The 14,508-nt window shown below is 32.4% G+C and overlaps 3 protein-coding genes across 3 annotated transcripts; all 3 read left to right on the forward strand.

Annotated features, from left to right (window-relative positions):
• Positions 1 to 1,193: 1,193 nt before the first annotated feature.
• LOC11437270 (B3 domain-containing transcription factor VRN1) lies at positions 1,194 to 3,800 on the forward strand. Its single transcript, XM_003622615.3, has 5 exons — positions 1,194 to 1,380; positions 2,255 to 2,672; positions 2,948 to 3,069; positions 3,162 to 3,450; positions 3,534 to 3,800. Exons 1-5 carry the CDS (start codon positions 1,300 to 1,302, stop codon positions 3,569 to 3,571), a joined length of 948 nt encoding a protein of 315 aa, XP_003622663.1. The 5' UTR covers positions 1,194 to 1,299; the 3' UTR covers positions 3,572 to 3,800.
• A 3,329-nt stretch (positions 3,801 to 7,129) lies between these two features.
• On the forward strand, positions 7,130 to 8,596 carry LOC11446380 (B3 domain-containing transcription factor VRN1). The gene is made up of 4 exons (XM_024770868.2): positions 7,130 to 7,538; positions 7,702 to 7,826; positions 8,081 to 8,372; positions 8,456 to 8,596. The coding sequence occupies exons 1-4, from the start codon at positions 7,130 to 7,132 to the stop codon at positions 8,491 to 8,493; spliced, it is 864 nt and encodes a 287-aa protein (XP_024626636.1). The 3' UTR covers positions 8,494 to 8,596.
• A 2,732-nt stretch (positions 8,597 to 11,328) lies between these two features.
• On the forward strand, positions 11,329 to 14,122 carry LOC11435758 (B3 domain-containing transcription factor VRN1). The gene is made up of 5 exons (XM_003622618.4): positions 11,329 to 11,529; positions 12,236 to 12,698; positions 12,772 to 12,893; positions 13,456 to 13,750; positions 13,837 to 14,122. Exons 1-5 carry the CDS (start codon positions 11,449 to 11,451, stop codon positions 13,866 to 13,868), a joined length of 993 nt encoding a protein of 330 aa, XP_003622666.4. The 5' UTR covers positions 11,329 to 11,448; the 3' UTR covers positions 13,869 to 14,122.
• The last annotated feature ends 386 nt before the right edge of the window (positions 14,123 to 14,508 follow it).

Genomic DNA, 14,508 nt, shown 5'->3' on the forward strand with positions numbered 1-14,508 from the left:
CTTTGTTATTAATTATAAGAACAACTACAAAAAATTTGTTGTCTCTAAATATAAGATCTGCTATAAATTATTAAAGGCAAAACTACATTTTTAGTGTCTTAGCTCAGGTAACAGTTTGGTCCTTTATCTTTTTTTCATTTCAATTTGGTCCTTTTTGTCCATTTTCATATACATTTACAAGGTTCAAATCTAATATTCTTATGCAAACATAGACAAAGATCATAGATTTAAAGACTGAAAGACCATAAGAAAATAAAATCATGAATTTTAAGCTTCAAAATTCATACGTAAATGGATCAAAAGGACGAAATTGTAATGAAAAAAAATAAAGGATCAAACAGTTATCTAAAATTAAGTTAATGGACTAAAAATGTAATTTTGCCATTATTAAATGCATTTATTGTTCTTTTTTCAAATATGCCTCTAATTAATACTATCAATTTATCATGTACTCCATCTTTATAATTTTAAGTGACCTAATTTAAATGTATCAATCCCACGAATTTTTTTTTTTTGTCAAATAGTCTAGTGGCTAGAGCTCACACAATTGACTAAGCTCACGGGCATAAAAAAAAAAAAAAAATCTTTTTTAAACTTTCTAAGTACGTGATTTGTTAGCATTTCCAAAAAAAACACTTCTATTTGTGATTATTTGTTACTACTTACTATTATTTATAAAAAGTATCGTTGATTTATTCTCATAGAACAACTACTCTCTTCGGTCTTATATATAAAAAACAATTGACTTTTTAGATTCATTGAATAATTGATGTATATAGTCTAAAAATAGCCCGGATACATTAATTATTCAATGAATCCAAAAGTCAATTGTTTCTTATATAATTATGGAGAAAGTTAGTCAGTGCCCCCAAGACATTTGTTAAGCACCAAAAGAAATAAGGTTTTATTAAAAAGTAATGTAATTAATATTTAATAAAAAATGACAGTTTATATTTCCAAGACATAAATTCTATTTATAGATTTCTTAACCGGTGCCTCGGACACTCTTTAACAAGACCCAATAATTATTGTTAGAAGGAGTAGTTCTAAGAAGCCTTGAACTTTGGTGAGGTGGAAAAATGAATTAAACATACCCATTGAAGAACAGTGTAGGGTAGTTTAGCTTATTCATCAGGAGTTTTAAATGAAGTAGTCAAACACAATAAATCTCAACTACTTCCACAAAATAAAGAGAGAGTGTCACACACACACTCGGTCTAATACGAAAGCCATATAATTTAATTCTATCCTCCTTAACTGTAATTGTCATCTAAACTTAATAGCAAGCAGTACTCACTCATGGCTAGTGAAACTCTTGAGTTGAAGCCAATCCACTTTTTCAAGATAATACTTGCTCAAAATCTTCAGGAAGGAAAGCTTGTAAGCCTTTGACTTAGATTCTATTATTTTTCTTCTGATAATCTCGAGTTAGATTCTTTGTTCAGTTAGTTTATATTGTTTGTATATCTTATAACATGATTACATTACTTTGTATTTTGCTTGCATGCTTTTATTATGACACAAGATTTGTTGGTCATAGTTTGTGGGTTAGTAGCATTATTGCCTTTACTCGTCTATGTCGCTACATGTTCCATAAGTCCTAGGTCAACTGGCATGTCGAAATTGTTAGGCCGGACGTCATGATCAGAGTTCGAACCCCGGCACCTCCACTTGTGTGTGTGAGTTTATGATGACTTTGTCATTTCGCCTATCTACCAAAAAAGGAAATTTATGTCGCTGCATGGCTTCATCGCCAATTTGAACTTTTTCTTTCTTAACTTTTTTTTTTTTTAAAACCAAACCAGCAAGTAATTAACTTGGGTAAGATAGCATGTATCATGACATATTGGACTACCAAAATGGAAGGGCGATTGATATAAATGCTCTCTAACAGGGGACTTATAATTAAGAAAAATGCACATGGTAAACTGCATATGAGCTTATATTTAGGGACAAATTTGTTTGGTAACTCGCGCATGTGTATTCTCTGCGTGAGTTAACTCACGCAGGTGTATTTCTTGATGGGAATGAGCAAAAACAGATGGGAGAAAAGCAATTCTCCCAAATTTGTAGCCTAATGAAACTATGGGCTGGTGCAACCTGTTTACTCAATTCGGCCCACTTGGCTTGGACAAGTTAGGTTAAGCGGCCTGATTAGAAAACTAAGTAATTATTCTGATAAATGTGATATAGGAGTCTCACATTACTTAGAAAGTACTATCATGCATACTAATTTGGTTTAATTAATTGATAGATGATGCCAAGAAAGTTTGTGGAGAAATATGGAGAAGGTTTATCAAATGCTATATATCTAAAGACTCCAAATGGTGCAAAGTGGAAATTAAATTTGCTAAAAATTAATGGCAAGATATGGTTTGAAAAGGGTTGGAAAGAATTTGCAGAGCATCATTCTCTAGCTCATGGCCATCTTCTGCTTTTCAAATATCTAAGAAATTCTCGTTTTCTTGTGCGCATCTTTGAAAAGAGTGCCTTAGAGATAAATTATCCATTCCAAAGAGTTGCAGCTAAAAATGTCTCCAATGGTCAAAAGAGAAAAGCTAACTCTTCTTTTGAATTTCATCAACCATGTGAAATTGGAAGCAATAGTTGTGTTGAAGTTGATAAATTGAATAAGGTAGCAACTTTGCATCATGCTGGCAGAGAGTCCAAAGGTATAAGATTTTGTGTCTTCATTGTCTCATCAATGTTTCACAAGTAAACATAAATTGTTAGCTTTTGTTCTCTTCAATTCGTATTATCATTTTTCTTTCCATGATGTGGCGATGGACGAAGTTCAAATCCCTTCAGAACAGCTATATAGTGAAACCAGCTAAAATTGTATACAATTCAACGAGGAATTGACATACATTTTTAGCTGGTTGCAATATATAGAAACATAAAAGATGATATCATGAAATATCAACCTTATTGTGTTCAAATTTTGCAGGGAAACAAGTGCTTGCTACAAAGAGAGTTACAGCTCTTGAAAGAGCACAATCTTTCAAAACATGTAACCCATCCTTTGTTGTTGTCATGCGCGCATCATACGTGGAACACCGATTTCTTGTGGTAAGTTGCAAAGAAAATACACACTGTTAAGTACTCCAACAAAAACTTTCTAATTTTAATCATTAACATTCTTCTTTTCTTTTGGTTTGCAGAATATACCACGTAAGTTTGGTAATAGACACTTTGATTTGGATAAGAAGAGAGGAGATGTATATTTGGTGTTAAATGAAGGAATTTGGCCTGCAAAGTACCTAATCAGGATGACCCTTAAAGGACCACATTTTGATCTCACAACTGGATGGAAGGCATTTGCAAAGGACAATAAGTTGAAAGTTGACGATGTTTGCAAATTTGAGCTCATCTCTTGCACTATACTTACCTTCATTGTTCACATCTTTAGAGAGACAGACAATGACAACACAAATTGTTCAGCATCTCAAAGTATGATTAATTGATATTTAGTTTTCATTTAAAATTATTTATAATTTTCAATTGACAGATAAATTTATTCTTCTCATATGCAGAATTTTCCCAAGTGAAAGAAGAAGCTTCTCAAGGATAAAGAAAAGGAATGGAAATCATTACTACAAATCTACAATCAAATCACTAATAGTCTATTTCCTATAACTAAGAAGCTTAATTATTGTTGCATGTATCTGGTGCATGTTCTAGGAGTACTGCTAAAATATGGAACACTAGACTAGTCTACTTCCTGTAACTAAGAAGTTCAACTTTTATTTTGCATTTGTAGGCATTACTTTATGCTATTTCTTTGAATGAGCTATTATGCTTCTTTGGCTAATATTAACCTATGCTTAGTTAATTTTACGATTGATATGTAGTAGATCAAAACGACCAATCACCAATGAAAGTGCTCTTATGAGGTGATCTATGATGTGGTGGAACTAGTTCTCCGGTGAGGGGGAAATAAATTTGTAGGTTAGCACTACAACACTCAAATTAGTGACAAAAGTAAGGAAGGAAAATGTGTGGAAAGTGTTGAAAATGTGATCATATGGCGGAGCCACACTCATACAGTGGAGCATACTTGTAACTAACTTTGAAACCGTGCGAGATGTGCATGAGGCCGTTATAGATCATATCAAACGATCTAGATTGATCCATGCACGCTATTGTGCGGTAAAGCGTACATGAATTCCTCTATTTTGCCTGAACAATGAGGATTATGAGTTAATGGACCGTCATGTATTGAGTCGGCCATGTGAGCTGAGACCCATTCTAGAACGGTTGTCCCCCAAGACCTTACTAACTTTATGAGGTAAGGAGCTTTCGGAGATGATAAGAACGAGGCTAGACAAAGGATATTGCTAGAAAGTCGTTTGATAAAGCTCACCTGCATGTCCTCGAAGGTGGATCCCTTTAAGTGGGGGTAGTTGTCACCACGTGATTGTTCTACACATGTCTCATGCACTCGTAGACGAAAGGTGACACAATTAGGTCATTTGAGAGTGGTTACGTTCATAATCACATAATTTTGTTGGCATGTTGCGAACCAAGAACTGGTACATGCATACTATTCATGGTACTTTTGTGAACTTGTTCTCGCAAATTCTCCAACAATTCTTCGAAATTGACGAACCAAGATAAATGAAGATCGAAGAAAGAGGAAACGAAATTGAGTAGGAGATATACATGAAAACCTTTGGTGGTACATATAAAATTTGCATAAAATCTCTTGAAACTTGGAGAAAGAGAATTCTCTTGCAAAATAATACGATAAATAAAGAAAAGAAAGTGAATATAAAAATGGTTTTGGTGTGGGCACTAGTTTATTACATTTGACTATTATAATCCTTCTACTTTTTCTCACTAATTAATCTAACTAATTAAATATTACACCCTTCGTCCCAATATAACCAAGCCATTTGATCATTTCATGTTTTCTCCGTTCTCAAATGCATGTCGTAGTCAACTACTTCACACGTGTCAATATACACAACTTTGAATGTTAATATCTTTAATAGGCATGGCAATGGGGCGAGGTGGGGACGGGTTTTACCTTCCTCATCCCCATACCCGATTATCATATACTTACCCGTTACCCTACCCATACCCAACGGGGATGAGAAATTGAATCCCATCCCCGTCCCCGACGGGTTCGGGTATCCCCACCCCATCCCCGTCCCCGCATTGAATAATTTTTTTAATAAAAAATAGAAGTTTTTTAACATCCCCAAGAGCAACGTTGTAATACATTATCCAACAATAAGCTCACTTTCACATTTGTTAGACAAAATGATTTAGTTAATCATTTAAATATCAATGATAGTTTTTATTAACATGGCAATTATCAAACAAAATAACATAACATATCAACATAAAGTAATTTTTTACATTTGGGACGGGTTTGGGTATGGGTTCGGGGTGGGTACCTATATACCCGTTACTCGTCCCATACCCGTGTTTTGAGATCGGGGAAAACCCATACCCATAACCAAACCCAGTCAAAACGGGGAAAACCCGTCAAATTGGGTTTGGTTCGGGCGGGTAACCACGGATATGAGTTTTGTTGCCATGCCTAATCTTTAATTATCAATGATAAAAAAGTTATTAAATTTAATACTCCCTCCATCCCAAAATATAAGCAAAAATTGATCAATAAAAGTTAATGTATTAGGTACAAATTTTTAACCAAATACATTAACTTTTGTTGACCAATTTTTGCTTATACAAAGTTGATGATTTAAGTACCCTTGTCAAATATTGATTAAATTAATATTATTTAGACAGTATAACTATAAAAAAGTAATCAATATTGCATTGAAAAGTGAAAAGAGTAATTCATTTTAGGACAATTTTTTTTACAAATGAGTCATTTATTATGATAAGGAGGGATAATATTGATATCTTACTATACTTAGTTAGGTAATACTAGTATTGGTACGAGTACAAACTAACGTGTATTGAAGCTCTATACCCCAATATGTACTAAGTTCTTCACATGTTGTGTACTCGCGTATCATAAACTTATATGTATCTTGCACCAATGTGAATTGCGAATTACTCCCTCTTGAATGAAAATAAACAAATATGGTAGTTGAAAAGTTGATGTACGTGGACTAAATTTTTAACTACATACATTGATCTTTCAACTAATTTATTTGCTTAAATTATATTCCTGAAGGAGTATGTGACTATGGTTACATTCTCGAAGAACAAATTTATTACTTCAACAATTATTTTTAATAATTTTAATTTTTTTTAAACTAGTCTTATAAAAAAGGACAAACGAGTACACCATCTGATCACAATTATAAACAAAAATTAACATTTATATTTATTTATTAAATTATATATATGATCTATTATAAAGACCATATATATAATTATTCATATAAATATGTAAAATATAAATTTTTTCCCAGGGTGTATGTCTAAAATTTGCATCATAGAATTAAGAAAGAAATCAATAAAAAACTTGTGGAGTAATTGTGATTATGTGATACTAGTTCCAAGAAGCCTTGAACTTTACTCAGGTGGAAAAATGAATTAAAGCATACTTCGCATTTAAGAACAGAGTAACTCAGGGTAGTATGGGTATCCAAACAATAAATCTCAACTACTTCCACACACTCAGTCTCATACGAAAGCAGTAGTTTAATTCTATTCCTCTTAACTATAATTGTCATCTAAACTTCACAGCAGGGAGTATCAACTCATGGCTAGTGAAATTCCTGAGGTGAGACCAACCCACTTTTTCAAGATCATACTTGCTCAAAATCTTCATGAAGGAAAACTTGTAAGCCTTTTACTTGAATTCTTTTCTTTTTCTTCTGATAATCTTGAATTAGATTCTTTGTTCAGGTAGTTTATAATGTTTATAACATGATCACATTACTTTGCAATTAGTTGTATTCTGCATGCATTTTATCATGGGCTAAATTACCTTTTTGGTCCTCTAACTATATAATTGGTATCAGATTGGTCCTCTAACTAAAAATTGATTTATTTCAGTCCTCTAAGTTTCTTACTGTTACTACATTTAGTCATTTCTGTTAGTTTTATTCAATTTTGGATTATAAAATCCGAATACCGTAGCGAGTGTGAGAAAAACTAATATAGAGTGGGAAAATAATATGGTGTAATTAATTGACAGATGATGCCAAGAAAATTTGTGGAGAAATATGGAAAAAGTCTACCAAAAGAAACATGTCTAAAGACTCCAAATGGTGGAAAATGGAAATTAAATTTGGTAAAAAGTGATGGCAAGATATGGTTTGAAAAGGGTTGGAAACAATTTGCAGAGCATCACTCTCTAGCTCATGGCCATCTTCTTCTTTTCAGATATGAAAAAACTTCCAATTTTGAGGTACATATTTTTGAAAAGAGTGCCTTGGAGACAAATTACCCTTCCAAAAGAGTTGAAGCTAAAACGATCTCCAATGATCAAGGAAATGAATCTCTAAATGGTGAAAATTGTAGAGCAGCTCAAAAGAGAAAAGCTAATTCCTTTGAATTTGGAAGTAGTAGTTGTGTTAAAGTTGGGAAATCACAAAAGAAATCCAAAGGTAAAAAAATAAAAAGATTTTACGTCTTCATTGTCTCATGAAAGCTTCACAAATTAGCATAAACTATTAGCTTTTTATTTCATAGTATGCATTAAATCTAGTAGGCATTTCATGTTAAGTCTTGATCATGAAATATGTGTCTGATAATGTTCCAATTTTGTAGGAAAACAAGTGATTACTGCTGCTGAAAAAGTTACAACTCTTGAAAGAGCAAAATCTTTCAAAATAAGAAATCCATCCTTTGTTGTTGTCATGCGTGCATCATACGTTGAACATAAATTTTTAATGGTAAGTTACAATAACATATTTTGCTTGTAGAACCAATAACCAAATATTTCTCTAGTCTTTACTAGATTAAGGGGTGAGCTATATATATTGATAATTTAAAAATAATTTAACGGTGGTTTTGGCTTCTGACCTTAAAGTGCGCTCCTCTTGAGGTCTAAGGTATGACTTACCTCAGTGCAATTTTGGTGGGCTAGTTTGACTTCTACACATTTTTTTATTTATTAACAATATTGGTTTTTTCTTTTGTTTGGCAGAATATACCACGTAAGTTTGGTAATAGACACTTTGATTTGGATAAGAAGAGAGGAGATATTCATTTTCAGGTGTTAAATGAAGGAGTTTGGCCTACAAGGTTTTCTATCAGGAAGTCCAGAACAGGACTACAGTTTGAAATCACAGGTGGATGGAAGGCATTTGCAGAGGACAATAAGTTGAAAGTTGGCGATGTTTGCAAATTTGAGCTCATCTCTTGCACTATACTTACCTTCATTGTTCATATCTTTAGAGAGACAGACAATGACAACACAAATTGTTCAGCATCTCAAAGTATGATTAATTGATGTTTAGTTTTCATTTCAAATTATTTATTTTTTTCATATGACAAATAAATATATTCTTATCATATGCAGAATTTTCCCAAGTGAAAGAAGAAGCTTCTCAAGGATAAAGAAAAGGAATGGAAATCTTTACTACAATCTCTACTAGTCTACTTCCTGTAACTAAGAAGTTCAACTTTTATTTTGGATTTGTAGACATTACTTTATGTTATTTCTTTGAATGGGTTATTATGCTTCTTTGGTTAATATTAACCTATGCTCAATTAATTTTATGATTGATATGTAATAGACCAGAACAACCGATAACTGTTGAAAGTGCTCTTATGAGGTGATCTCCGATGTGGTGGAAGTAGTTCTCCGATGAGGGGAAATAAATTTGTAGGTTAGCACTACAACACTCAAATTAGTGACAAAAATAAGGAAGGAAAATGTGCGGAAAGTGTTGAAAATGTGATCATATGGCGGAGCCACACTCATACAGTGGAGCATACTTGTAACTAACTTTGTGAAACCGTGCCGAGATGTGCGTGAGGCCGTTATTGATCATATGAACGATCTAGATTGATCGATGCGTGCTATTGTGCGGTAAAACATACATGAATTCCTCTATTTTGCTTGAACGATAAGGATTATGAGTTAATGGACCGTCATGTATTGAGTCGGTGATGTGAGTTGAGACCTATTCCAGAACGGTTGTCACCCAAGCCCTTATTGTCTTTATGACGTAAGGAGCTTTAGGAGGTAATAAGAACGAGGCTAGACCAAGGATATTGCTAGAAAGTCGTTTGATAAAGCTTACATGCATGTCCTCGAAGGTGGATCCCTTTAAGTGGGGGTAGTTGTCACTACGTGATTGTCTACACATGTCTCATGCGCTCGTAGGATGGACGGTGACGCTCTTAGGCCATTTGAGAGTGGTTACGTTCATAATCACATAATTTTGTTGACATGCTGCGAGCCACGGACTTGTGCATGCATACCAATTCGTGGTACTTTTGTGAACTTGTTCTCTCAAATTCTCTAATAATTCTTCAAAATCGGCGAATCGAGAAAAATAAAGTTTGAAGAAAGAGGAACCAAGGTTGAGTAGGAGATATAAAGGAAAACCTTTGGTTGTGCATATAAAATTTGCATAAAATCTCTTTGAAACTTGCAAAAAGAGAATGTCTCTTGCAAAATAATACTCATAAAAAAAGAAAAAAAGTGAATATAAAAAAAGTTTTGGTAAATGGGCACTAGTTTATTGCATTTGACTATTATAATAATCCTTATACTTTCTCGCATTGATTAATTTAACTAATTAATATTACCCCCTTCGTCCCAATATAACTAAGCTATTTGATCATTTCATACTTTCTTCGTTCTCAAATGCATGTTGTAGTCAACCACTTCACACATGTTAATACACTACTTTGACTATATCTATCGAGACAAATCAAATAACATTTTACGTGCAAACATTTATATTTATATATTAGTTAACAAATATGGTCAAAGTAAGTTATTTGAATAGTGCATATTGTAAAACCGCGACATGTATTTTGGAACAGAGGAAGTATATCTTAAGAAAAGTGATGCTTTTGATGGTTTAAGTACCTTTGCCAAGTATTGATACATTCATCATTATCATAAATGCAAAGTGAAATATAGTGAGTTGGAAGTGATGAAATTAGTATTATTTAAACCGTGTAACTGTAAAAATGTAATCAATATTGAATTGAAAAGTGAAAAGAGTAATTCATTTTAGGACCTTTTTTTTCGAGAGTTATTTATTATGAGACAGAGGGATAATATTCATAGCTTACTATACTTAGTTAGATAATGCTAGTATATATTGGTACTACAAACTAACGTGTTTTGAAGCTCTATACCCCAATATTTACTAACGGTTCGTTTGGTAGGTGAGAGTTTGATGCGAGAGATATTGAAGAGAGAAAAATGCAGAAGAGAGATTATAATTTGTAGGCCCCACCCACTTTTTGAGTCTCCTCTGATGTGCGAAGAAAGGGAGAGAGACCATGTCTTTCATATTATCTATACTTACTTTAATTTATAGCATTTTTTTTTCCAGAGAATATTTTATAGCATTGTTACGTTCTAAAATCACATAAAAGTGTGTGAATTAATTAGTTAATTAAATCAAAATAAATAATTTATTTACTTTAAATAATCATTTCATTTGTAAAAAAACAAAGCACTAATTATTTTAATTAATATTAACTATCAAATGAGCAAAATTTATTTTGGATAGATGTTTTTCAAATTTAGGGATATTTTGGTACTTTTATATATAATTAACACTTCTTTCTCTTCTATTTCTCTCATCTTTCTCTTATAACAAACAACACCTCAAATCTACTATATTTCTTACATCTTTCTCTCTTCTGATACTCTCTCTCACCTATTTATCTATTTACAATTTCTCTTTACGACCAAACAAAGTGTAAGTGATCACATGTTGCGTACTCGCGTATCGTTAACTTATATGTACCTTGTACCAATGTGAATTGCGAATTACTCCCACCCGAATGAAATATAAGCAACTATGGTAGTTGAAAAGTTGATGTATGTGGACTAAATTTTTAAGTAGATATACACTGACCTTTCAACTAGTTTATTTGCTTATATTTTATTCCGGAAGGAGTATGTGGCTATGATTACATTCTTAAAGAACAAAATTTTTACTTCAACAATTTTTCTTAATAACCGTCATTTTTTAAAACTAGTCTTATAAAAAGGGACATATGAGTATCTCAGCTGATCACTAATATAAGCAAAAATCAATATTTTAGATTCATTTATTACATGATTTATGTGATTTATAATAAATATTATATACATAATTAATTAAATGAATCTAAATACAAATTTTTACTTATAATAATGACCAGATAATGTATGGTTGCAATCTGCATCATAGAATTGATACAGAAAGAAATCAATAAAACACTTGTGGAGTAATTGTGATTATGTGTTACTAGTTCCAAGAAGCCTTGAACTTTAGTCAGGTGGAAAAATGAATTAAAGCATACTACGCATTTAAGAACAGAGTAACTCAGGGTAGCATGGGTAGTGAAATTCCTGAGGTGAGATCAACCCACTTTTTCAAGATAATACTTGCTCAAAATCTTCATGAAGGAAAGCTTGTAAGCCTTTTACTTAAATTCTTTTCTTTTTCTTCTGATAATCTTGAGTTAGATTCTTTGTTCAGGTAGTTTATAATGTTTATCAGTTGATCACATTACTTTGTAATTAGTTGTATTTTGCATGCATTTTATTATGTCACAGTATTTGTTTGTCATAGTTTGTGGGTTGGTAGCATTACCTCTACTCATCTATGTCGCTAATGTCTTCATGGCCAATTTGAACAATTTCTTTCTTCTTTTTTTGTTTATTTTAATTTTAATTTTTTTTTTAAAACCAAACCAGCAAGTAATTAACTTGGGCAAGATGGAAATTGCTCATCTTTAAATTGCACTTTTCTTCAACTGTTGTTGGCCCAACCAATCGAACGACAGCTAACTACAGTTCAGCTATTCCGCGGCAATTAATTGCCTTTGACACTTTTAAGATCGGTTAAACCAACTTAAAAAGTTATTATCTCCCTCTAAAAAGTTCCCAAGGGCACTTAACTGCCGCTGGAAAGTCAAACGGAAGTTAACCACTGGAGGTATGTTTTTGAGCAATTTTAGCAGTGACCAAAATGGAAGGGCAATTGAATAAAGGCCATCTAATAACATGTTCTATTTGTATATAGGCCTTTTCTAATAGTGCTTTATATAGAAAAAATATTGCCAAAAATAATTTCATGAGTTTTATCATGCATACTAATTTAGTTTAATTAATTGACAGATGATGCCGAGAAAGTTTGTAGAGAAATATGGAGAAGGTTTATCAAAAGCTATATATCTAAAGACTCCAAACGGGGCGAAGTGGAAATTAAATTTGGTAAAAAGTGATGGAAAAATATGGTTTGAAAAGGGTTGGAAAGAATTTGCAAAGCATCACTCTCTAGCACATGGCCATCTTCTGCTTTTCAAATATAAAAGAAATTCTCATTTTCTTGTGCACATCTTTGAAAAGAGTGCGTTCGAGATAAATTACCCTTTCCAAAGAGTTGCAGCTAAAACTAATAGGGTCTCCAATGGTCAAGGAAATAAACCTCCAAATGGTGAAAGTCGTAGAGCATCTCAAAAGAGAAAAGATAACTCCTTTGAACTTCATCAACCATGTGACATTGGAAGCAGTAGTTGTTTTAGAGTTGAAAAACTGCAGAAGGTAGCATCTTTGCATCATACTGACAGAGAGTCCAAAGGTATAAGATTGTTGAACATGAAAGATGATCATGATTCATGAAATATTATCCTTATTATGTTCCAATTTTGCAGGGAAAGAAGTGATTACTGGTAAGAGAGTTACAGCTCTTGAAAGAGCACAATCTTTCAAAACAAGCAATCCGTCCTTTGTTGTTGTCATGCGTGCATCATACGTTAAACATCATTTTCTACTGGTAAGTTACAATGAAATATATGGCTTGTAGAATCAATAACCAAATCTTTCTCTACTCTTTACTAGATTAAGGCGTGAGAAATATATATTGACTATCTAAAAATAGTTCAAAGACTATGTATGCACTAAGGATAATTAGAATATAATTAAGAGTTTTTAGAGGAGTTACTTAGTTGATTAGTTTGTTAGGTGATTGATAGGTTCTGTTGTTATTTTGTTTATTCTCGACAAGTATTTGAATAACGCTTGAGGGGAGGGGATAATTTTGATTAAACGAGTTTTGTGACTGATTAATACATATTTTGCGATCTTGATTAATACATATTTTCTGTTTTCTTTCCCTTTTCATCTTTCCCTTGATACCAACTGGTCCCTGTTGAGCAATTGTGCCCTTCATATTAATCCTAACAAATGACATCATGATTAGATTCGATTAGATAACTATGTAAAAAAACACCACTAATGCATAGTTCTTCATATTAAATCGTTTGAAAAATCGTACTCCTCAACAAGAACATTCGATTTTTTATTCATTAACATTTGTCTTTTCTTTTACTTGGCAGAATATACCACGTTCGTTTGGTAATAGACACTTTGATTTGGATAAGAAGAGAGGAGATATTTATTTTCAGGTGTTAAATAAAGGAGTTTGGCCTGCAAAGTACTCTATCAAGAAGACCCGTAACGGACTACATTTTGAACTCATGACAACCGGATGGAAGGCATTTGCAAAGGACAATAAGTTGAAAGTTGACGATGTTTGCAAGTTTGAGCTCATCTCTTGCACTATACTTACCTTCATTGTTCATATCTTTAGAGAGACAGACAATGACAACACCAATTGTTCTACATTTCAAAGTAGGATCAATTGATTTTTAATTTTCATTTCAAATTATTTCTTTTTTTTCATTTGACAAAGAGATTTATTCTTCCATCCTATGCAGAATCTTTCCAGATGAAAGAAGAAGCTACTTAAGGATAAAGTGAATGGAATTCATTACTGCAAATCTACAATCAAATCACTACCACCACCAAGGAGTTTTAGATCTTAATGAAACTTAATCAATATTGTATGTATCTAGTGCATATGTTTTGGGAACACTGCTAAAAAATGAAAACATTATTAGTCTAATTCATGTAACCAAGAAACTCAACTTATTTTGCATTTCTAGACATTACTTGATGGTATATGCTATGTTTATGAATGAACTATTATGCTTTTTTGGCTAATATTATCCCTAGAGTATGTTTTTGTTTTAATCTTTGTTTTGTAGTTATTTATGATTAAAATAATAATTGGTCATCCACTCTTGCTATAATTGTTTTGGTGTCATAAGTTCTGCACATGAGGAAATCAAGCCAAAACATGGTTTGAGTGTTTGACTTAGATTGATAGAACATGTTAGTAATAAATTTGGTGTGTTATGGAAAATAAAACAGTTGGCAAGGTTTTATATGATTTTTTTAAAGGGCGTTTGTTTTGTCATATTTGAAGATTCCTAGAATATGATAGTTGAAATAAAATCATTAATTACTTTAAATATTAATCAAACACATTTTTTCAATAAACCCGGGAATAAAATTTCTTTCCATCCTTGTATTCCCAAAAAAATGGA

This window comes from Medicago truncatula, chromosome 7 (genome assembly GCF_003473485.1).
Source record: "Medicago truncatula cultivar Jemalong A17 chromosome 7, MtrunA17r5.0-ANR, whole genome shotgun sequence".
Lineage (NCBI taxonomy): Eukaryota > Viridiplantae > Streptophyta > Magnoliopsida > Fabales > Fabaceae > Medicago > Medicago truncatula.